Raw genomic sequence first — 24,111 nt, 5'->3', positions numbered from 1 at the left:
AGTATTGCCAGCCGGCTGCTACCGAGCAGTAATTAAACAAGCCCGCAGGGGAGAGTAAATCAAACTCTAATTTGGAAATAATGAAGGAGGTAAAGCAAAAAGGCCTCCCTGTTTATTCTTGGCCCTTAGGGGAAAGGAGTTTAGACCTCTCTGCCAGCAGAGTAGGAGGGTGGCCAGCCCCAAAAGTCGAGAAGGAAGAAAAAACCGGGGGTTGAAAATCCGGGGTCCGAGGAAGGAAGAGCTGGTGTCTGGATGCCTGAATTTAGAGGACTGGGAAACTAAAGGGGAGGTAGGAGGAAATTAAGTGGCATGACTCCCCGGCTGGGAGGTACCAAGTTTCCTCGAGGTGGGGGCCCCCAGGCTGGGAGGTGGAGCTGCATCACTGCTGCGGATTGGCCGCGGCGGGGGTGTGTGTGCAGCAATCACCAACTGGCCTGGGCGCGGCACCGCTAAGGCTCCAGCCAAGGTTGAGGGGGGAAGAGGGCTGGGGAGGAGGGAGGGAAGGCGGAGACACTTTGCTGGAGAGCGTTCAGATTTGACCACCTGGGCCTGTGACTGTTAAGGCTGCGGGACAGAATTTGGGGGCATAGTGTCGCAGGGTAGAATTACGGAGACGCAGTGAACCAGGGACTGAGTTTGAATACACAAGAGGAACAATATTTTGGTGTCAAAGTAACCCCGATGCAGGAGTTGGGGGAACTCCTGGAAGGTTCGGGGGGACACAGTGACCGCGTGGCGTGGCGTAGGGGACACCGATGCGGGTTTGACCAGCTGGCGATTAGAGGGACCCTGCGGGGCTGTAATCGTCTAACTCTGCCTCTGGGGGTCCTGAAGCTGGGGAGACACTCCCGAAGGGGCATAAACCAGGAAATCCTATTCTAAGGGCTGCTCACGGAAGCCCTCTGATGAAGTGGGGGATTGAAATTTTACCACTGATGAAAAGAGGTGGTAGGAGGCAAGGTGAACAGTGTGGGTGTTTCTCTTTAAAAGTTACAAAGAATGCACACGTTATCTTCTCGTTGCAAAGAAAAACCTGTATTCAAATAGAGTATCCAGAGGGAAGCTCCTGCTCCATCCACACCTGCCGCCCTCTTCGGAGTCCCCTCCCTTTTCCCGCGCGTTTTTCCGTACTCTCTGCTCCCACCGATATTTAGAGCGGGGTTTGCTTTTCCCCAAGAATCGTGGTGCGTGAAGATCACTGCTTCCTGCGTTTCCCCTCTCTTATCTCGGGCTGCTGGCCTTTGTTAGCGCCCCGGAACAGTTCTGGATCTATTAAAACGCAGTTTGGAAGCCGTTGCACGCTGGCTCTTGCGCGGGGGCGGGGAGGAGGGTTCCCCCCCCGGCCCCCCGCGGGTTCCGGCGCATGCGCTCTGCAGCAGGGCCCAGTTCCCCCTCCAGCGCCCTATAACTGGGAAGGCCTGGGCAGCCTAGGGCGCTGGGCTGGCCGTCATCCCACGCGAGGGGGCGTGAGCGGGGCGGAGCCGGAACGTCTTTCTCGCCCGCCGCACCCGGGCCGGGCACAGATCCCCGCCGCTCGGACCATGGCTGCAGCCGCCTTGAGGCAGGTGGGTTCGCGGCCGGGTGGGAGACCCTGCGGGGAGGCGCACTTCGGGTGGACCCCTCGCCCGTGGCCTCTCCGGCGTGGCACCCGCTCCTCCCGCACTCGGGTTCCGCCGCGGGGCGCCGAGGAGGAGGAGGCCCCGGAGAAAGCAGCACAAGGCCTTCCAGGCGGGGAGGGGGAGAGAGGTCAACGTTGGGAAGGGGACCCAGATGGGAGCCACACGGAGGGGAACGTGGAGGAGGAGCCTATAAGGAGAGAGCCGTGGGGCTGGGGTGGCGGGATGGGTTAGGAGGGAATAGGCAGCCGGTGGGGGAGCCGGGCTAAGACGCCCAGGACCTCGGACCCCTAGGGGTAGAGGTAGGAGGAAGGCATAGGGTTCAGTCTCAGGTCACTCATGGGAATTGGATCCAGCGCCCTGTTTTCTTGGAACTAAAGATAGATGTCTCATGTGTCCCTGAAACCTCTCATCTGGAACTCTCCACCCGGGGGTGGTGGTGGGGGACCGAGGCAGCATCTCCCTGTCAGTGACTGAGATCGTCCAGGCGAGAAGGGGACCCTCCGTTCTTACGGACAGGATGGCAACAAGCAGAGCTTCGGTCCGTGGTTTTAGAAAACAAGGATACAATACTAATAACTTGGTGTGTGTGTGTGGGGGGGGGTGTCTTTACAACCCTTGACAGCTGCAGCCTGACGGTGGGAAAAGTGGTTTCTGTTAACTTTGTAGTTGACTTTATCTGGGACTCTTATCCCAGCCTGATGGAGAGCAGGGCAGACTTTTACTTTCTCAGAGTGACTGAGACAGGCTCGGACTGCCACCGAGGCGGGCTAGGCTTTGATGGTGACACTGCTGGGCTGTGGTGGGACAGTTCCGGGCAGCGATGGGGACAGTCTGGGTGATGATGCGGAGAATCTTGGGCTGTCATAGGACAGTCCTGGTTTCTTGTGAGACCTCGGCTATGGTGGGTCAGTTCTGCATGTCATGGGGATCAGTCCTGGGCTTTGACTGGGTCATGTGCGGGTTATGGTCCAGATGGTCCCTTGCTGGGACAAGGACAGCCCTGCTCATGATAGAGACCTTTCCCGGGCTGTAAAATGGGGTCAGTCCCGAAGTGTGAAGGACAGCTAAGCTATGATAGAGACAATCCTTGGCTTTAATGGTGACCTTCCTGGGCCACGTTAGGACAGTCCTGAGCTTTAACAAGAAGGCTCCAGCATGTTGGAGTCCTGCCCTGTGCATATCCACCCCCTCCCCCAGCCATTTCTCTTTTCTTTTCTTTTTTTGTCTTTTTGCCTTTTCTGGGGCCGCTTCTGTGGCATATGGAGATTCCCAGGCTAGGGGTCGAATCGGAGCTGTAGTCACTGGCCTACACCACAGCCACAGCAATGCGGGATCCAAGACACGTCTGCAACCTACACCACAGCTCATGGCAACACCGAACCCTTAACCCACGGAGCAAGGCCAGGGATCGAACCTGCAACCTCATGGTTCCCAGTCGGATTCACCAACCACTGTACCACGACGGGAACTCCACCAACCATTTCTCTTTTCTTAATTCAGCCCCAATCCTTGTACACTCTTTGTCCCCAAAGCCCGTTTACCATCGGAGATCTCCTCTGGGCCCCATCCCCCAGGGTTTGGGGTATCAGGGGGTGGATTATAACCTGCATCCTCATGGATACTAGTCAGGTTCATGACCTCCGAGCTGAGGTGAGACCCTTGCTCCTGGAGGAACAAGGTCGCTTCTTCCAGGGGGCAGGGTCTCTGTGGCCAGTGCAGGCTTATAATCTGAAAACAGTGCCTGGCGCTTTCCTCTCTGCCTTGTGGGTGTGCGGTCTTGCCTCTCCTCCCGGCTTCTCCTGGATATCTCAGTCTCTAAGCCTCCCTGGGACTGTTTCCCTCCAGGTGCTGGCATCGCTCCATCTCTCCCCATCTTTCCTCATTTCCCTCGGTCTCCTTCTTTTGCATTTGTGCTGTCATCGCAAGTCTGGTCTTTGTCTGTTTCTCCCCTTTTCCCTGTTCTCTCTCTCCTGGCTTCTCTTTATCTTGACTTCCATACTTTCTTTTCTTTTCTTTTAGGGCCACACCTGTGGCATATGGAAGTTCCCAGGCTAGGGGTCAAATCAGAGGTGCAGCTGCCGGCCTACACCACAGCCACAGCAACGCCGGGTCCTTACCCCACTGTGCAAGGCCAGGGATCGAACCCGCATCCTCATGGATACTAGTCAGGTTCGTTTCCTCTGAGCCACAACAAAAACTCCTCTATCTTTTTCTTATTCTTGCTCTTCCCTATTTTTTTTTTCTTCCATTCTGAGGGCTGCTTTCCTGCCCACATGCTGGCTGTCTCCACCCTGCGTGTCTGTATTTTCTTCCTACGGTGGGTGTCCTGTCCCCTCCTGGGCAGCAGCTTGACCACAGGCTGGGGCAGGCTACACATCGCCACCTAGAGGCCATGCCTGGCACCCACACCCACACTGATCATCCCAGAAGCCTTCAGGCCCCACACCATCTGGCACCACTCCACAGACTTCACGGCTTAGATTTTAGGACAGTGCACCCCTGCACCCCCCGCTCCCCATGACTCACCTACTGACCAGTGACTTCTGCCGTTCACGTCCGTCCTCCGTTTCCCCAGCTCACAGGGCAGGAGCAGGCTAGGCTGTTCCGTGTCCTCAAACCTTGTGACACAGCTGCCTTCCCACCAGGCTGGAGAAAGAGGCATCGTGAGGTCAAAGACTACTGGGGAGAGGTCAGTCTCCTGGATGCAGCCAGACCTGCTCTCCCCTGCTGGCCTCGGGCAGGACCACAACAGACGTGTTCATCTGAGCAGTGCCCCTTGATGACTAGAATGGCCTCTAGGTCCATGTGACTGTCCCTCAGTCCTGGGATCTGAAGGGAATTAGAATCACTGGTGTCCAATCTGCGGGTTTGGGGCCTCAGGTAAACTGAGCCCAGCTGATCTAATACCCTAAAAGACTTAGCACTTGGAATCCTGGGTCTGAGGGAGGAGGGGCTGGGGGTCCAAGTCCTGGGTCTCAGGGAAGAAGGGGTGAGGGTCTAAACTCATGGGTCTGGGGTTCCCTCTGTGGCTCAGCAGTAGCAAACCCAACTAGTATCCATGAAGACACAGGTTCGATCCCTGGCCTCGCTTAGTGGGTTAAGGGTCTGGCATGGCGGTGCATGGTGGGGCAGGGCACGGATGTGGTTTGGATCCTTTGTGGCTGTGGCTGAGGTGTAGGCCAGCAGCTGTAGTTCCAATTCGACCCCTAGCCTGGGAACCTCCATTTGCCGTGGGTATGGCCGTAAAAAACGAAAAAAAAAAAAAAAAAAAAAAAAGAGAGAGAGCGAGACTCCTGGGTCCGAGGGAGCATGACCTATAGGCCCCTCACTTTTCTAACTCCTCTCAGGATTTGGGTGCCCCAGGAGGCCTTCACTTACCTGTGCGCCTTCCCCATGGTCTTCTGTCTGAGCTGGTCTCAGGGCTGAGGCCAAAGTTCCCTGGGATAGGAGGCGCCTGTGTTTGACTTTGCCCCAGTGTGGAGGAGGGGGTGGGAGTTGATTCAGCTCCTTCTAGGGAAGGGGGCGGGTGGAGGGTGGGGGGGTGGGGACTTGGATTCCTTTGGGATCTCCTCCTGTTACTTGGTGATCAGGACGGGGGAAGGGACGTCGTCAGGGCCGAATGCCTTGTTTTGAATGCACTGGGCCCGAGACAAAGCATCAGATGACCCTCCCGAGTGCAGGACGTAGCAAAGGTGGTGCCAGGGCCCCCTGTTCCCACTCCTGGCTTCACCAGCTTTTTTACTTCTATCCCCACCCCCAGATTTGGGCCCGAAAATTTCTCCCTGTTCCTTGGCTTCTGTGTGGTCCCCGAAGATATGCCTCATCCAGCTTCAAGGTGATGGGAGGGGACTATACTTTTGGATCTCACGGAAGAGGGGCTGGGGGTCTGGACCACTTGGTCTAAGGGAGGAGAGGGCTGGGGGCTGGATTTGGGCATCTGCGAAAGGTCTGAGGCCCAAAGGAGAAGAAGGCAGGCAAGGGGGTAGCCCATTTTCCTGCCGTCAGGCTGTGGGAAGGAGATGAAACTGCATGTCCCAGAAGCCTCTGGGGCTGCAGATCCCCTCTTCTCTCCTGGTCGTAGCCTCAGGGGCTCATGGGAGTTGTAGTTTTTCAGATCAGAGGTTGTGATCAGATTCCAGGATCCCTGTCTTTTCTCAGGCTGCCGACCTGCAGCTGGAAATGACACGGGAGCCTCATAAGAAGCCTGACCCCAGCGAGTGCCTCCTGTTTGGGAAGACATTCACAGACCACATGCTGATGGTGGAATGGAACATGGAGAAGGGCTGGGGCCGGCCCCGAATCCAGCCCTTCCAGAACCTCACGCTGCACCCAGCCTGCTCGGCTCTCCACTACTCCCTACAGGTGGCAGGGCGGCTGCCCTCCCTCCCAGCCTCCCTCCGCCTCTCTGCCCCCTTGCTGGGTTTCTTGCTGGCACTCCCTGCCTGGGTTTGCTTTCTGGGTGTTTTTCACTTCCCTGCGCTCCTCATCCACATTCTGAGGGCTCCATGCTGGGTGACGCTGCATACCCCAAGATGAGCAGCCCCCGTTCCTTCGTTTGGAAAGCCCACGCCTGGTGACAGTCCAAGGGGAGCCGATAGAAGCAGCTGATGCACCGCATGAGGCCAGAAGAGGGACCCCATGGACCTCTAGTTTGACGGAAAGTGCCAGGGGTCTCTCCTGGCAAAGAGGGGAGCTTGGGCTATTAGAGGGAGACAGGACAGCCAGTCCGTAATACAGAGAAGAGCCCAGTATATTCAGGGGGAGTGCAGGTAGGAGCGTGGTAGGGAAGGCTGAGGATGTCACCAGGGCCGCAGAGGGGCTGAGGGGCTGGGACCTTGTCCAGGGTACTGGGCAGCCCTGGAGCAGAGCCAGGGCTGGGTCAAGTAAAACCACTCTCAGGCCGTGTGGCTGTGGCTAGAGCTGGGATGGGGGTGCAGAGAGATTTGGGGACCTGAGGGATTGGCAGGCTGGGCCTGGGGAAGGACAGGGAGGGCCGAGGCTGGTGCTCAGATGCTTCACATGGGGACACAGGTGGCTTGGCGGGACTTGGCGAGCAGCCTGTGAGGACAGAGGACCGGAAGGCCTGTGGTTTACTACTCTGAGCTGCGGCCAAGAGCACAGCCTTTCCAGGGACGCTTCAGTTGTGACAAAATTGGAACGAACCCTTTCGCAGTTCTAATAGCTGGTTTGCCGTGTGGGTCATTTTTGTCCCCGGGGACATGGTTCTGTGACATTAGGCAGGTGTTTCTTGTTTTCTTTCCTTTTGCTTTCGGAATTTTGGTGGTTTTTCTTCCTACATACTCTGGACATTGGACTTGATGGGTTCTGTGCAGAGGCGGCCCAGTTCGGGGAGCAGGTAGTTAGGACGGACAGTCAGGATGTGTCCAGAGGTTTCCTGACCCCCACCTCCCACCCCACACCCCCCACCGAAGGTGGTCTTTGGAGGCCGTCTTGTATTTGCCTCTCCTTCCAGCCCAACACGCCAGGGGACCCAGCACTTGTTCTTTAGTCAAGGGAGTGCAGATGAAGGGGTTTGAAGAAGGTCCTGGCAGTTCCCGTCGTGGTGCAGTGGAAAGGAACCCGACTAGGAACCATGGGGTTGCAGGTTCGATCCCTGGCCTCGCTCAGTGGATCAAAGATCTGGTGTTGCCATGAGCTGTGGCGTAGGTCGAAGAAGTGGCTCAGATCCTGTGTTGCTGTGGCGGTGGCGTAGGCCACCGGCTGTAGCTCCAATTAGACCCCTAGCCTGGGAGCCTCCATTTGCTACTGGTGCGGCCCTAAAAAGACAAAAAGACCAAAAAAAAAAAAAAAAATACAAAGAGGGAATGAATATACCTCCTCCACCCCCATCCCGGTGCCAGCCCCCATGTCCTTCCAGAGCTCTGCTTTCTGGGTGTCTACACGGCGTGTATGATCTTTTCACTCCATTATTCCCCCTCAAAAGTCAGCATACAGGCACTTCCCTTGTGTTTGCTTTTGTCTTTTTTTCAGGGCCGCACCCACCACCTATGGAGGTTCCAGGCTCGGTCAAGGATCCTTGTTGACACTGCGGTGGCTTGAGTCACTGCCATGGCGTGGGTTTGATCCCTGGCCCAGAATTTCCACATGCCACTGGCACGGCCAAAAAAAAAAAAAAGTCAGTGTCCATGACTCTCACTGTTGAGCACCTTGCTTCCTTCTTTTCATGTAGCCCAGAGATTCTTGAGCAGCCCATGAAGAGCTTTTTCCTTCTTTTTGCTGCTGTGTAATATTCCATCCTCACAAAGGCAATCCCCTATTGTTGGACACCCAGGTCGTTTCCAGTCTTGTGCTGCTATAAGCAGTGTTGCAATAAACTAGTAAATGCATTGCTTCCCTTAACTGCGAGTGTATCTCTCCTCTCCATTTCTGCAATTGTTGGATCAAAGGGTATGTGTGCCTGTAATTGTGACAGACACTGAGCCATATCCACCTCTACAGAAGTGTCAGTTGCCACACTTACCGGCCAAGCCGGTTTCCCCATGGCCTGCTTGACCTTTGTCAAACTTTCAGATCCCTTCCAACCTCCTGAGTGGTTTTACGTATTTTTATTTTTAAATTTTATATGGCTATACCCATGGCATACAGATGTTCCTAGGCCAGGGATTGAATCCAAGCCATAGCAGTGACAACACCAAATCCTTAACCACCAGGCCACCAGGGAACTCCAAGATAAACCATTTATAATAGGAGTTGTAAGTCCCCAGTTTGTTTTATTTTTATGCAGTCAAATGTATCAATCTTTTCTTTTTGGTTTCTGTGACTCGTCATATTCAGAACACCATCCCCAATTCAAGATCTAAAATGGTCATCTGGGGAGTTCCCGTCGTGGCACAGTGGTTAATGAATCTGACTAGAAACCATGAGGTTGCAGGTTCGATCCCTGGCCTCACTCAGTGGGTTAAGGATCCAGTGTTGCCGTGAGCTGTGGCTTGGATCCCACGTTGCTGTGGCTCGGGTGTTGGCCGGTGGCTACAGCTCCGATTCGACCCCTAGCCTGGGAACATCCATATGCCGTGGGAGCAGCCCAAGAAATGGTAAAAAGAAACAAACAAACAAACAAACAAAAAAACAGTCATCTGGTGTTTTCATCTATAGCTTTTATGGTTTAAATTTTTTTTCTCTTCTCAAACTTTAACCCACCTGGAATTTTTCTTTTTCTTTTTCTTTTTTTGTCTTTTTGCCATTTCTTGGGCCTCTCTCGAGGCATATGGAGGTTCCCAGGCTAGGAGTACAGTTGGAGCTGTAGCCACCGGCCTACGCCAAAGCCACAGCAACACAGGATCCAGGCCACATCTGCAACCTACACCATAGCTCACGACAACACCGGATCCTTAACCCACTGAGCAAGGCCAGGGATCGAACACGCAACCTCATGGTTCCTAGTTGGATTTGTTAACCACTGAACCATGATGGGAACTTTACCTGGAATTTTTCTTGGTGTGAGGTATGAGATAGGGATCTAATTCCCCCCACCCCAGACATGGATATTTGGCTGTCCCAGCACAATTTAACTAAATCATGTTTTTAAGATTTTTGGGGAGTTTCCAGCGTGGCTCAGCAGTTAATGAACCCAAATAGCATCCACGAGGATGTGGGTTCAGTCCCTGGCCTCGCTCAGTGACTTAAGGATCTGGGTTGCCGTGAGCTGTGGTATAGGTCGCAGGTGTGGCTTGGATCCCAAGTTGCTGTGGCTGTGGTGTAGGACGGCAGCTGTAGCTCTGATTCGACCCCTAGTCTGGGAACCTACATATGCTATGGGTGTGGCCTAAAAAAGACCAAAAAAATTTTTTTATTGAAATATAGTTGATTTACTTTCAGGTAGTCAGTAAAGTGATTCCATAATACTGTAATCCACTTCCTAGTCTCTGTCTTTGTTCGGTCTGTCATTTCACATGTCAATGTCACTTTGGGATTTTTTTTGCTTTTTAGGGCCACACCCGTGGCATATGGAGGTCGAATCAGAGCTACAGCTGCCGGCCTACACCACAGCCGTAGCCATGTGACATCCAACCTGGGTCTGCGGCCTACACCACAGCTCACGGCAACACCAGATCCTTAACCTTCTGAGCCAGGCTAGGGATCGAACCTGCATCCTCAGGGATCCTAGCTGGTTTTGTTAACTGCTGAGCCACAAAGGGAACTCCCTGTGTCACTTTATTTTAAGGTTGTAGGTTTATAATCTCTTTGAATATTTGATAAGGCTCCTTCCTACTCTTACCTCTTGCCCTTGCTTTTTTTTTTTTTTTTTTTTTTTTTTAAGGGCCACACCTGTGACATATGAAGTTCCCAGGCTAGGGGTTGAATCAGAGCTGCTGCTGCCGGCCTGATTCCACCATAGCCACAGCAACACCAGGTCTGAGCTGCATCTGTGACCCACACCACAGTTCAAGGCAACGGCAGATCCTTAACCCACTGGGTGAGGCCAGGAATCAAACCCACATCCTCATGGATACTAGTCACATTCATTTCCCCTGTACCACAACGGGAACTCCTGTTTTTTCATTTTTTCCCCCCAAAATGTTCTATTTTTGTTTCTTTTGCATCCTTCATTCGTCCATGTATTCATTCAACAAAAACCTATTCGGTGTCACACACTGTCCTGGGTATAGGACACCAGGGGGATTCTCTAGTGATATATCAGCTGTGGTCCCTGCCCCTGGCACTTTCAGTCTATAGTGAAGCAGACCCGAAAGAAGCAACATGAAACCATGGGGCAAGGGTCAGTGTGTCCTGAGTTGTCTGTCCCCAACCCTACCTACCCTATGGTGCTGGTGGCGGCAATGGAGGCTCCATAGACCTCGTGCGTGTCAGTATAGGAGGCTGGGGGTGAGCGAGGCCCGATCTCGTGGCACCTGGAAGGCCAAGCGGAGGATCTGGGCTTTCTCTTGATAGCAAGAGGGCATGGGTGGGGAGCAATGTCTGGTTTTTTGTTTCTGTTTTGTCTTTGCATTGAAAAGTATTTATGTTGAGACATTTCAAACATAAAAGAATAATAATACCCCCCCCCCGCCCCCCACACGCCCCTGCCAGGCTTCACCAGTTAGCACTGGTTGTTCACAGCCTTCTTGGATCTGGACTTCCACTAACTCTCCCCTTTCTGCAGCGTTTGGAAGCAAATAAATCCCGGACACCCTAATTCTTTCAGCCTCAGCTCTTTCAGTATCTTCTAAACCAAGGCACAAGGGCTCTTTGAAAACCGGTCTTCCTTCCTGAGAAATAGTCCTAGGAATGTGGAAGCGGCCCGCCCTGCCCCGTCTCTGGGTCTGTCGCTTCTGCTGTCTCAACTCAATCTCTTGGTCTCTCGGGATCGCATGTTCCCTTTCTTTCTCCTCCTCTCCGGGCTCAGCGAGTTTGTCCCCCGCCCCGTGCCCAGTTGCCCATCCTGGCGCTTGGCTGTGCCTGTATCTCTGCGTACCAGCCTCTGTCTCTGCCTCTGCCTCTGCCTGGCTGGCCGAGCTGGTCCCCGAGCTCTGACCGGCCGCCTGTCCCCGCAGCTCTTTGAGGGCCTGAAGGCGTACAAAGGCGGGGACCAGCGCGTGCGCCTCTTCCGACCTTGGCTCAACATGGACCGCATGCTGCGCTCGGCCCTGCGCCTCTGCCTGCCGGTGAGGGGCCCGGGGGAGGAGGGCGCAGGCCGGGCCCAGGGGCTGCGGGGTGGCGGGTGGCAGGGGTGGGGCCCTGACACACCGGCACCCTCAGAGTTTCGACAAGGTCGAGTTGCTGGAGTGCATCCGCCGGCTGGTGGAGGTGGACCGGGACTGGGTTCCTGACAGTGCCGGCACCAGCCTTTACGTGCGGCCGGTGCTCATCGGGAACGAGGTGGGCCGGCTCCCAGGGCTGGGGGTGGGGTGGGGGCGCCAAGGGTTTTTTTTGGGGGGGCGTTGGACTCCTGGGTCCCTGATGCCTGCTTCTGCCCTTCGCAGCCCTCCCTTGGAGTGGGCAGCCCCACGCACGCCCTCCTGTACGTCATCCTCTGCCCGGTGGGCGCCTACTTCCCTGGAGAGGCCTTGAGCCCTGTCTCCCTCCTGGCTGACCCATCATTCATCCGGGCCTGGGTGGGCGGGGTCGGCGACTGCAAAATCGGGGGGTAAGTGGTCCCTTGCCGCTTGCTGATGCCCCGGGCATCAGAGACACGGGCATCGTCTCTGGGCGTCCACCGTCCTTCTAGTCCTGTTGGGGACAGCTCTGCTTGCATGTTGGGATATAATGCCATTGGCACCGCGGTGGGGGTGGGGTCTGCGCGAAGCGTTATGGACAAACCAGCTCAGAGACCAGAAGGGCTTGGGTGGGGAGGTAAGTGGAGAAACTCGGATTGTAGCCTGCCCCCGCCAGGAAAAGCTCCAGAAATGAAGTTTAGCCTTAGTTCACTGGCCTTTTCCCCAGGTAGTCCCCCCTGAAAACCCAGGCTCCACCAGCACCCCACCCTGCCCCCTAGCCTGGCTCCCATAGTCTCCTGGAGCTCCCCCACCCGTCACCCTGCGTGTGGACTTTCTGTGTAAGTCTGTCTTGCCCGGGGTCTTGGCTCGACAGGACCAGGCTGGTTCCCGGGTAGTGATAAGGCAGAGGGTGGGCTAAGGGTGTGTTGGGGCAGCCAAGTGTGGCCCCAGCTTGGGGTTCATTCAGGCCCTTTTGAAATATATCTTGCCGAGTTCTGGTCGTGGCTCAGTGGTTAAGGAACCCCACTGGTTTCCATGAGGACACAGGTTCCATCCCTGGCTTCGCTCAGTGGGTTAAGGATCCCGCATAGCCATGAGCTGTGGTGTAGGTCACAGATGCAGCTCAGATTCAGCATTGCTGTGGCTGTGGTGTAGGCCGGCAGCTGAAGCTCTGATTCAGCCCCTAGCCTGGAAGCCTCCATATGCATCAGGTGCAGCCCCCCCCAAAAGACCCATATATATCTTGTGAGGTCTCCTGAGGGCCAGGCGCTGTGCTGGGTGAGGCGGGGGACACGGATATGTAAGGTCTGGGCCCTGCCCTCCAGGGGCTCCCAGGCTGGTGGGAGCCCCAATATGGGGGGTGGCCTAAGCCCAGAGTTGACCAGGACATTGCAAAGTCTTCCAGAGGAGGTGGTGACACCTCAGCTCAGCCTGATGGAGCAGATGACTTCCTGGATACAAAAGATGGTGAACAGTTTCTAATCTGGGGGACACGTGTGTGGGGACAAGGAGGAGGGGCAAGTCATGGAAGCTGTCAGGGAACAAAAATAGGCCTGGTTTTGGCAAAAGGCTTAATAGGCAGCCCCAGACCAGGTCAAGCCCTGAACACCAGACTGAAGGGCTGGGGTCTTGTCCCAGAGGCGGGGAGGGGGGGGGGGGGCTAGTGAGCAGGTGCAGGGTGACAGTGAGTGTGAAAACAGGGTGATATGGCCTCGCTCAGTGAGTTAAGGATCCGGTGTTGCCGTGAGCTGTGGTGTGGGTCGCAGACGCGGCTCGAATCCCCCATTGCTGTGGCTGTGGTGTAGGCCTGCAGCTACAGTTCCCATTCGACCCCTAGCCCAGGATCTACCATATGCTGCGGTGTGGCCCTAAAAAGTCAAAAACCAAACCAAACCAAACCAAAAAACCAGGGTGTCTGGAAAATCACCAAGGTGGCCCAATTGATCTGGCCAGCTGAGAAGGAGAACTGAAACCCAGCCTGGAGGTTCCACAACGCCTCTCCGAGGTGACATCACCAGTGGTTTTGAAGCACATTGGGTGAGGAGGGAGAGGGGTGGGTTAGAGTCTTGACCCCCAAGCTACTGACCGGGGATTCTCGGCTCTAGCGGCACTTGGGAGCCATGGAAGGGCTGTGAGCAGCGGCGGAGCAGGTCAGCCCTGGTCTGGAAAGACCCCTGTCCGGCCACGGTGGGGAAGGATGGGGGGGGTCCCTGGCCCTGGTCCACCATGTCGCTCTCCACCAGGAATTACGGGCCCACCGTGTTTGTGCAGAAGGAGGCAAAAAAAAAGGGCTGTGAGCAGGTGCTCTGGCTGTACGGGCCTGATCACGAGCTCACCGAGGCGGGTACCATGAACATCTTTGTCTTCTGGACCCACGAGGATGGGGGTGAGCCCACCCCTGATGCAACCCAAGTTCCGGCGGAAGTGGGTGGGGGCGGAAGTCTTAGCAGAGTGCGGGTCTCTGGGATTGGGGGGTAGGAGTGGGGGTGGCGTGGGGTCGGGGGGCTCCTAGAGAATGGGAGGCTTCGAGGTAACCCTCTATCCCTGACACCTGGCCCAGCGCTGGAGCTGGTGACCCCCGCCCTGGACGGCATCATCCTGCCGGGAGTCGTCAGACAGAGTCTGCTGGACCTGGCGCGGACCTGGGTGAGGGCGGTGGTGGGAGGGATGCGGTCCTGCCGTTCGGGGGTGGGGGGGGCTGAGGCAAAATGGCATGGCACCGCCCCTCTCTGGGGGGGGGGACTCTGTCTTTCTCACTGTCCTTCCGGAGGGAGGGAGCGACAGGGCTCAGATGTATCTGACTTGGCCGGCAGGGCGAGTTCCGGGTGACTGAGCGTAAGATGACCATGAACGAGTTCCTGCGGGCCCTGGAGCACGGCCGGGTTCGAGAAGTCTTTGGCTCAGGCACCGCTTGCCAGGTCTGCCCCGTGCACCGAATCCTGTACCAAGGCAAGGTGAGGTGGGGGCCGCCCGGGGCCAAGAAAGAGAGGAGAAGGGGGCGGGGCCACCCTCCTCACGGGCCCTTTTCCCCCAGTTCCTCCACATTCCCACCATGGAAAATGGGCCTGAGCTGATCCTCCGCTTCTATAACGAGCTGAAGATGATCCAGGTGAGAGGCGCTTGCTTGGAGACGGGCTGGATGCTTGTGCCCCAGAGAAGTTCATGTCCCCGGAGCCTCTGGACTGAGGCTCCCTCCCTGCCCCCACCCCACCCCCATAGTCCCACGAGCTGGTAATGGCTCCTGGCATCCGCCTCGGCCCAGATGGAGTTTCCTCTCCTTGAGCCAAGGGCCTAGAACACTTCTTGGGGCTAAATGGCCCTTTTCTGTGAGCTTCCGGAGCCCTAGTTTGAGAAACCCCCTTCTCGTGATCTTCTGGGACCGTGAGCCAGCCTTCTGGCCACTGAAGTCCACTCTCCAAGGATCCCGAGGGACCCTGGGCTGTTCCATTGGCCTAAGAAATCATGCCTACAAGCCTCTGGACCATAGTCCCCTCTGTGGCCTAGGAGCGTCTCCTCTCACAAGCCCAGACCCCAGACATCTTTCCTTTCCTGGCACCTGATGGCACTTGATCTAGAGCTACCTTTCCTGTGAGCTTCTGTAAACGAACTACTTCTTCTTCTTCATTTTTTTTTTTTTTTTTTTTTTTTTGTCTTTTTAGTGCCGCACCCGTGGCATATGGAGGTTCTCAGGCTAGGAGTCTAATCGGAGCCTGCAGCCGCCGTCCTACACCACAGCCACAGCAACGTGGGATCCGGGCCCTTTCCTCCACCTACACCAGAGCTCAGGGCAACCATGGATCCCAGCCCACCGGGTGATGTCAGGGATCGAACCCGTGTCCTCATGGACACCGGTTGAGCTCCTCAACCGCTGAGCCATGGAGGGAACTTCTAGAGCTACATCTCTCAACTATCCAGCCTTTCTCAGCTGAAAACTACTTTTCTCAAGAGGCTTCCGGGCCTTGCAATAACTCCTCTGTGCAGGAGTTCCCGTCGTGGCTCAGTGGTTAACGAATCCGACTAGGAACCATGAGGTTGCAGGTTCGATCTCTGGCCTCGCTCAGTGGGTTAAGGCATTGCCGTGAGCTGTGGTGTAGGTCGCAGCCGAGGCTTGGATCCCCCGTTGCTGTGGCTCTGGCGTAGGCGGGCAGCTACAGCTCGGATTCAGCCCCTAGCCTAGGAACCTCCATATGCCAAGGGAGTGGCCCTAGAAAAGGCAAAAAGACCAAAAACAAACAAAAAAACTCCTCTGTGCAGAACTACATCTCCCTTGAGCCTCTGCGCCATCTTTGCCAAGACGCCCCTTCCCCAGGATTGTAGGTGGACTTCCGGGAAGTGGACTACATTTCCCATGAGGACCTGGGGGGCACAACTCGCCAGCATTTAGGCTGGGACGCCCCAGGGTCTGCTGGGAGTTGTAGTGTGGCTTCCTCTCACTTCTGCCTCTCTTATTCCGCCCCCCCAGTACGGAACAAAAGCCCACGAGTGGATGCTCCAGGTGTGACGCTATGGACTGTGCGCGATCACTCCAGGGATCCAATGACCTGTAGCATCCAGTCCCTGTTGAACCTTCGCCTCCATACCAATGACTCACCTGAAGTGCAATATGAAATAGAAAGAGGGATGGGGCGCGGGGACGGGGTGCCTGGGGCTCCAGCACCCCCACATTTCACTCCCAAAGCCATAAGGGCCCGATCCAGGTGTCTTGGCCCCTAGCCCCACCTCTCAGGCCTTGGGGACCCGGACTCCCCGCTGCTCCATGCTGTGGGGTCAATCTTTGACCCCAACTCTGCATCTCCATTCTCAAGCCGAATCTCCTGGTGCTGCCGTTGACCTTTTTTTTCTTGCTGCAGTTTTGAAATAAAATGCCAAAGAACAAGACATTAACTGCCATCTCCAATAGTGCAACTCAGGGACTCAAGGGTCTCAACCAGAAATCCTGGTCTTCAGCCCATTTCATTTTCAAGGGCCCAGCAATCCAAGCTCCCGATGTCCTGGCTGTTCCCTTGGGAGGAGGGGGGGACTAGTCCACTTCGTCACAAAATGAGCTTTGTATTGTCCCCCACTAACTGGTGCCTCCCCCACTCCCCATCTGGGGGACAGCAGCCCCATTGTACATTCCGGTCAATAAGCCAAACCTCTTGGCACTATACCCCTTCCCCAAAGCCCATCAGCCCCCACGCCCTGTCCTTTTCCCGGATCTGCCCTGTCTGTTTTCTTGGCTTTAGCCCAGATCTTGTCTTCTCCTGCCTGGTTCCTTATCCAGGCCTCCAATTTGGCCCCAAAGGGGTCTTTCTACACCCAGAAAGACTAGGACCCTGCAGGACCAGGCATAACTGGTTGTAGGTCTAGATTCAAACCTGCCTCTGTTAACCCGGGTACTTGGTGTGTAACCCGGGCTGTGCCATCTGAGCTCTGATCCAGCTTGGAGGGAGACCCTGAGAGACTCTTGGGTCAATTCCATCATGGCCTGTCCAGCAGCCAGCAGCTTGGAGATTAGAATTTTGATTTGCTGGGGCAGGAGTCACCCCTCCCCGCACCCCCTGGTTCTCTTTTGTCAGTGGTTGCTTCAAGGGCTCCCACAGGCCAAGGGGACACAAGGGGAAATGTGCCTGGAGGCCTCAGGGGACACTCCAGAAGGGCCACCTCTTTTCCTCTTTCCCTGCCTTGCATGGAATCACCTGCAAGTGATGCCTGGAGCTGCTGCAGCCATTTCATGGCCAAGAGGTCCAATGCCCACTCACTGAGGGTGGCAGAGCACAAACACCCCAGGCTCCTCCAACCATGAAACCTCTGATTTCTGGATTGTTTTGTTACGAAAAATTTCAAAACAAAACCCCATTTAAGCCACTTCGGCTATTTGTCGTTCGTTATTTGCCATTGTGTTTTGTGTGTGTCTGTGACTTGTAGCCAAAAGTTTCTTTGCTTCCTTGTAACTCTTTTTTTTTTTTTTTTTTTTGTCTTTTTGCCATTTCTTGGGCCAGTCCTTTGGCATATGGAGGTTCCCAGGCTAGGGGTCGAATTGGAGCTGTAGCCACCGGCCTACGCCACAGCCACAGCAACGCAGGATCTGAGCTGTGTCTGTGACCTACACCACAGCTCACAGCAATGCTCGATCCTTAACCCACTGAGCAAGGCCAGGGATCGAACCCGAAACCTCTTGGTTCCTGGTCGGATTCATTAACCACTGAGCCACGACAGGAACTCCCCTTGTAACTCTTGATGGCCCAGGCTGATGGCATCCAGGGAGAATCCCTGACTCTAGTAGCCAGTGTCTGGGCCCCAGATGAAATCCTAGGTGAGATTTTTATCTTGGATTTGAACCCTAGGGGAATGACAAGCCATTGTTAAGAGATAAAGCCCGGAGTTCCCGTCGCGGCACAGTGGTTAACGAATCATGAGGAACCATGTGGTTGCGGGTTCGGTCCCTGCCCTTGCTCAGTGGGTTAACGATCCGGCATTGCCGTGAGCTGTGGTGTAGGTTGCAGACGCGGCTTGGATCCCGCGTTGCTGTGGCTCTGGCGTAGGCCAGTGGCTACAGCTTCGATTCGACCCCTAGCCTGGGAACCTCCATATGCCGCGGGAGCGGCCCAAAGAAATGGCAAAAAGACAAAAAAAAAAAAAAAAAAAAAAAAAAGAAAGTCACTTGGGTCAACAGCAGCTGAGATTAAACAGAGACACAGATTGACATGCAATAGGCTAAGTACTCTATTTATTTACTTTTTTTTTTGGTCTTTTTGCCTTTTCTAGGGCCCCACCTGAGACATATGGAGGTTCCAGGCTGGGGGTCCTACGCCACAGCTGCAGCAACGCCAGATCCAAGCCGTGTCTGCAACTTACACCCTAGGTCATGGCAATGCCAGATCTGTAACTCACTGAGCGAGGCCAGGGATCGAACCCGGGTCCTCATGATGCTAGTCGGATTGTTAACTGCTGAGCCACGACAGAAATTCCCAGTACTGATATTTTTAAGTGAATTAATATTTTGTTAATTTTCTGTTGTAATTTCGATTTCGATAACTACTGATGGAGGTAACCCCCATGAACTGAAGCTCTTAAATTCCTCGGGGTCTTTTAAGAGTGTAAAGTGGGAGTTCCTGTCGTGGCTCAATGGGTTTAAAAACTGACATAGTGTGTCCATGAACATGTGGGTTTGATCCCTGGCCTTGCTCAGTGGGTTAAGGATCTGGCATTGCCACATGCTTCAGTGTAGGTCACAGGTGGGGCTCTGACTTGGTGTTACTGCACCTGTGGTGTAGACCAGGTGCTGTAGCTGCAATTGGGAACGTCCATACGCTACAGGTGCAGTCCCCCCCAAAAAAGAAAAAAAAAAAAAAAAAAAAAAAAAAAGAGAGAAGTATGTAAAGTGGTCTCGGGACCAAAACATTTGAGAACTGCTGTCCGTGCGCACTGCCCTGCCCTTGGCAGGCTGATGTAAGTGGTGGTTAAATAACAAAATAAGCCGCTGCTCTGATAGGGTTGCAACTTATCCCATAAAAGAATTTTGTTTCTTGTTTCGCCCTCGTAGACATTTGAAAACGTTCCGAGCTTGTTCTGGGTGAGACAGACATTCCATAGGAAGATTCCAGCAGCCTCATTGACATTATTGCTTCATTTGATAACTTTTTTTTTTGTTTGTTTGTTTTTTGTCTTTTGTCTTTTCTAGGGCCGTACCTGTGGCACATGGAGATTCCCAGGCTAGGGGTCCAATCGGAGCTGTAGCTGCCAGCCTCCACCACAGCACAGCAATGCCAGATCTGAGCCGCATCTGCGACCCACACCACAGCTCATGGCAACACCGGATCCTTAACCCACTGAGTGAGGCTAGGGATCGAACCCGCAACCTCATGGTTCCTAGTCGGATTCATTAACCACTGAGCCACGACGGGAACTCTGATATGATTACTTCTTGATGTGAATGATATACAGGGTGCAGATGAAAATTGTTGGGGTACACGCATTCACATTTCAAAGGACCCTCTTACGTTGACTAATTAGAGATGAACCATTGCTTTAAATACCCTAATAGCTCTGTGACCTTGAGGAATTGAGTGCACATTTCTGAGCCTTGGATTTCTCATTTAAAATGGGGATCGTGGAGTTCCCGTCGTGGCTCAGCGGAAACAAATCTGACTAGTATCCATGAGGACGTGGGTTCAATCCCTGGTCTCTCTCAGTGGGTTAAGGATTCGGCGTTGTCGTGAGCTCTGGTGTAGGACACAGACGAGTCTCGGATCCCGTGTTGCTGTGACTGCGGTGTCTTAGAACGGGGCCTGGCAGGTGGAAACATTATAAAACTGCTTTTGTTGCGGCTCAGTGGTAACGAATCCGACTAATGTCCATGGGGAATTGGGGGAAAAAAGATAAAATGAAATAGCATAACAATATAAAGCAAAATAAATAAAGAAAATAAAAATAGGCTAGATGGTAAAGAAATTTCAGCTAAATTATCCAGTCACAGCGCGCGTCTCAGGAGCTGCTGTACCTTTCGCGCCATCTAGCGACCATTGTTGGGATAAAGTCTAAAGGGGGAAAGAGCAGAAAGGCAAATTTACAGTGAGAGCATCTCAACAAAATTTCAGCAGTTTTCAGTGTGTGATTGGCTAAAAACACTTCCATGGCACTATAAAAATTTACAAACATAGGGAGTTCCCGTCATGGCTCAGCGGTAACGAATCCGACTAGCATCCATGAGGACTCGGGTCTGATCCCTGGCCTCCCTTGGTGGGTTAAGGATCTGGCATTGTCGTGAGCTGTGGTGTATGTAGGTCACAGATGTGGCTTGGATCCCGAGTTGCTGTGGCTGTGGTGTAGGCCGGCGGCTACAGCTCCAATTCGACCCCTGGCCTGGGAACCTCCATATGTGGAGGGTGTGGCCCTAAAAAAGCAAACAAACAAAAAACAGAAACATACACAAAGACTAGATAAATAAATAATTACTGTGGTCAGGAAAAGCCACACTTAGGTGCCATTTGGAAAACCTTTTCATTATGAAAAAAGTCAAACATACAGCAGAGTAAAAAGAATAGTACAGCTCACGCCAATACCTACTAGCATCATTCGGCAACCTGCCACGTTTTGCCACATTTGCTTTTCCTGATATTTCCATATTTGCCGATTCAGACTAGAGTCCATTTCAGATGTCTTCACTCACCCTGCCCAAGGCCACCACACTTCAGTTTGTATTTCCAGCAATGAAGACATTCTTTTCTGCTATAAATTCTTTTACCACACCTAATAAAATGAACAATTCCCTAATATCATCTCATTCCCTGTTTAAAAATGGCATTAGAGTGGCCAGTTGAAGCCGGTGACAGATGAGCCCTGTGGGCTTCTGGTGGGAAGAGAACTCCAAGCCAGGAGAACAGCCAGTGCAAAGGCCCTGTGGCTAGAGGGTACCATCTGTGTCCTTGGAACTTGCAGGCGGCCAGAGTGTCTGGAATGGAGTGAGCGGGACAGGAGAGAGTGCGAGATCCTTCAGAGCCTTGTTAAAGCCACCGTGAGCCTTCAAGGTTTTCTAGGAATGAGCCTAGAGCCAGGGAAAAAGTTGGGAGCGAAAAAGGCCAGAGACCCTCTGTAGGTGGGAACGCGCGCCCTCTGGCGGCCGTGTGGGGGAACCGACAGAGGGCGGTGAGGGCGGATGATGAGAGCATCCTTTCACCCCATCCTTTTTTTTTTTTTTTTTTTTCGGTCTTTTTAGGGCCACATCCGCGGCATACGGAGGTTCCCAGGCTAGGGGTCGAGGAGGAGCTGCAGCTGCCGGCCTACACCACAGTCGCAGCAGCGTGGAGTCCGAGCCGCGTCTGCGACCAGCTCTCAGCAACGCCGGATCCTTAACCCACTGAGTGAGGCCAGGAATGGAACCTGCTTCCTCACGGGTACTAGTCCGATTCGTTAACCACTGTGCCACGACGGGAACTCCGTGACCTTGACAATCCTGAAGAACATTGGCTGAGTGTTTTGTAGAAGGCCCTTTGGTTTCAGTTTAGTATTTCCTCTTGGTTAGACTCTGTAGCCATTGTCTTCTAATGTGTGTTGGGGGGGCGTCGGGGGGAGCGAGGGGGAGCAGTGGGCGGAGGCAATGCTCCATTGCTTAACCTGGGTGGTGGTGGTTCAGGAGTTTGCTTCATACTTATTTCTTAAACTGTACGTGGTGGGCTGAAAATTGTCTTTCTAAATGGCACCCAAGTCCTAATTCCTGGAACCAGCAAATGTCACCTTATATGACAAAAAAAAAAAAAAAAAAAAAAAAAGACGGAAAATGTGATTTATATTGGGAGGGTTCTTTTTTTCCTTTTTTTTTTTCATGACCTCACCTGTGGCATATGGAAGTTCCCTGGCCAGGGGTCGAATTGGAGCTGTAGCTGCCAGCCTACACCACAACGACAGCAACAAGGGATCCGAGCCACATTTGCTATGTACACCACAGCTCACGGCAATGCTGGATTCTCAACCCACAGAGCAGGGCCAGGAATCAAACATGCCTCCTCAGGGAGTCTGGTTCTTAACCTGCTGAGTCACAACGGGAACTCCTAAATTAGGAGTCTTATTATTATTGGATTATTATATTATTATTTTGGATTGTCTAGGCAGGTTCTAAATGCAATCATATGTGGAGTTCCCTGGTGGCTCAGTGGGTAAATGATCAGGCTTGGGTTGTCTCTACTATGGCTTGGGTTCCAACCCCGGTCCCAGAACTTCCACATGCCACAAGCATGGCCAAAAAATAAAAACAAGAAAATAAATAAGAGCAGCCATATATATCCTTATAAGAAATAGCCAGTGCAGTATTTGACACAGAGGAGAAGGTGGCATTCCTGGTTCCTGCTGTGGTGCCATGAGTTAGGCATCTGAGTGCAGGAGTTCCCAACGAGGTCCAGCGGAAACGAAGCTGACTAGTATCCATGAGGATGCGAGTTCCATCCCTGGCCTCACTCAGTGGGTTAAGGATCCGACATTGCTGTGAGCTGTGGTGTAGGTCACAGACAAGGCTCAGATATGGCGTTGCTGTGGCTGTGGTGTAGGCTGGTGGCTGTAGCTCCGATTCAACCCCTAGCTTGGGAACCGCTATATGCTGCAGGTGCGGCCTCTAAAAGACCAAAAAATACAAAAAATTAAAAAATTAAAAGACAAAAGACAAAAAAATTAAAAAATCCAACTGCAGTGGCTTGGGTCTCTGCAGGGGCAGGTGTTCGATCCTTGGCCCCAGCTGTGGCTCATTCAGTCCCTGGCCTGGGAACTTCTATATGCCTTGGGTGTGGCCATAAAATTAAAGAGAGAGGAGATAATAAATGGAGCAGAGCCCGACTGGACGAGGTTTGTCTTAAAATTGGAGCCCTATGGGAGTTCCCGTCGTGGCGCAGTGGTTAACGAATCCGACTAGGAACCATGAGGTTGCGGGTTCGATCTCTGGCCCCGCTCAGTGAGTTAAGGACCCGGCATTGCTGTGGCTGTGGCATAGGCTGGCAGCTGCAGCTCCCATTAGACCCCTAGCCTGGGAACCTCCATATGCCGTGGGAGCGGCCCAAGAAATGGCAAAAAGACAAAAAAAAAAAAAAAAAAAATTGGAGTCCTGTGGCCACAAGCCACGGAGTGCTGGTAACCATTAAAAGCCGGAGGAGGCTAAGGAACAGATTCTTCCCAGAAGAGCCTCCAGAGGGAGCATCGCCCTGCCCATACCTTGATTTCAATCCGAGATTCAGCGATTGGACTTCTAACCTCCGGAACTGTGAGAGAATATTTTTTGTGTGTGTTATTTCAAGGCACCTAACGAATCGTAATTTGGTCCAGCAACCTTAGGGAACTAATATGCTATACATTTCAGTTTTATTTATGTATGGTGTATTTCTGTGATATGTCAAGATAAAAAGTTTAAAAATTAACTGAACAGCTTTCCCTTTTCTTTCATTGACAAAAGTAATGTTGACAGTTCTGGTGATAAGCCACATGGATTTCAACCCCCACCCCCGCCGGTTGAACTTTTTCCTGCTCTTTCAAAATAATAACTCTCTAATTGACAGCCCTAACTTGCCTAGTTAAAGCTGCCACCTGCTAGCTTGAGGCCGTGAAAGGGCAAAATGAATCAAACAGGCAGAATATCTGGTAGAGCCGGCTTCATTGATTGAAGAACAGGTTTTAACATTTCTGCATCAGGGATGCCTCTTATAATTCGTAGGGACTTACGAGTTTTCATTGCCTGCATGTGTGTGGACATCAAAAGTTCCAGCTTCGCAGTTTGCCGGGTGGAGATCAGAAACTTGGGGGAAAGGAATCCCAGAAGCAATACTGAAGCGTACCTTTGATGCCCCGGGAAGCAGGGTTGTGGGGATGGATCGAGAATCAGATGTGATACAGGTTAGCAGCAAACACAAGTCTAACCCCAATTTAGGGAGTCTTTAGCAGAGAGAGTTGTGGTTGAAGAGTGGTGTGAGCTAATAGGTTGAGAAAGTTCTCCTCAAGGAGGTAACATTTGAACTGTGACGTGATGGAGAGGAATTCTCCAGGCAGAAGAATGTTGGTGATGGAGATAAGCTGAGCCCCATGAATTTGTGGTCCACGGCCATAGTGCCTGTGGAGAGACTACATTTCCCAGCCTTCCTTGCATGGAGGTTGGGTCATGTGACTGGTTCTGGCCAATGGAATACAAGCAAGGAAGCTCTGCTCCACTTCCAGGCCTGGTTTCTTTTTTTTTTTTTTTTTTTTGTCTTTTTGCTATTTCTTTGGGCCGCTCCCGCGGCATATGGAGGTTCCCAGGCTAGGGGTTGAATCGGAGCTGTAGCCACCAGCCTCCGCCAGAGCCACAGCAACGTGGGATCCGA

The 24,111-nt window shown here is 53.3% G+C and overlaps 1 protein-coding gene across 4 annotated transcripts; it reads left to right on the top strand.

Annotated features, from left to right (window-relative positions):
• The first annotated feature begins 417 nt into the window (after window positions 1-417).
• On the top strand, window positions 418-17,143 carry BCAT2 (branched chain amino acid transaminase 2). 4 transcript variants are annotated; one of them, XM_084958582.1, is made up of 12 exons: window positions 418-466; window positions 4,195-4,308; window positions 5,380-5,454; window positions 5,778-5,981; window positions 11,135-11,245; window positions 11,340-11,459; window positions 11,564-11,727; window positions 13,540-13,682; window positions 13,857-13,942; window positions 14,110-14,250; window positions 14,331-14,405; window positions 15,759-17,143. In XM_084958582.1, exons 4-12 carry the CDS (start codon window positions 5,799-5,801, stop codon window positions 15,795-15,797), a joined length of 1,062 nt encoding a protein of 353 aa, XP_084814708.1. In that variant the 5' UTR covers window positions 418-466; window positions 4,195-4,308; window positions 5,380-5,454; window positions 5,778-5,798; the 3' UTR covers window positions 15,798-17,143. The 4 variants fall into 4 exon arrangements, with proteins under 4 accessions (XP_084814708.1, NP_001431657.1, NP_001431658.1 ...); NM_001444728.1 differs by lacking the exons at window positions 418-466; window positions 4,195-4,308 and adding an exon at window positions 1,367-1,565 and having other exon boundaries at window positions 15,759-17,141; NM_001444729.1 differs by lacking the exons at window positions 418-466; window positions 4,195-4,308; window positions 11,135-11,245 and adding an exon at window positions 1,367-1,565 and having other exon boundaries at window positions 15,759-17,141.
• Window positions 17,144-24,111: the final 6,968 nt, after the last annotated feature.

This window comes from Sus scrofa, chromosome 6 (genome assembly GCF_054392235.1).
Source record: "Sus scrofa isolate SSC_HxYL_T2T_F1_AM1 chromosome 6, Sscrofa_HxYL_maternal_Yorkshire_Landrace_v2.0, whole genome shotgun sequence".
Classification (NCBI taxonomy): domain Eukaryota; kingdom Metazoa; phylum Chordata; class Mammalia; order Artiodactyla; family Suidae; genus Sus; species Sus scrofa.
This window is presented reverse-complemented; position numbering and strand designations above follow the sequence as displayed.

Bases quoted from the DNA above. Each gene is read 5' to 3' on its own strand.
- BCAT2 (NM_001444728.1), top strand. From the start codon at position 1,542: ATGGCTGCAGCCGCCTTGAGGCAG. The intron at 5,455-5,777 runs GTGATGGGAGGG...GTCTTTTCTCAG, and splicing joins ATGCCTCATCCAGCTTCAAG to GCTGCCGACCTGCAGCTGGA. The intron at 14,251-14,330 runs GTGAGGTGGGGG...CTTTTCCCCCAG, and splicing joins GAATCCTGTACCAAGGCAAG to TTCCTCCACATTCCCACCAT.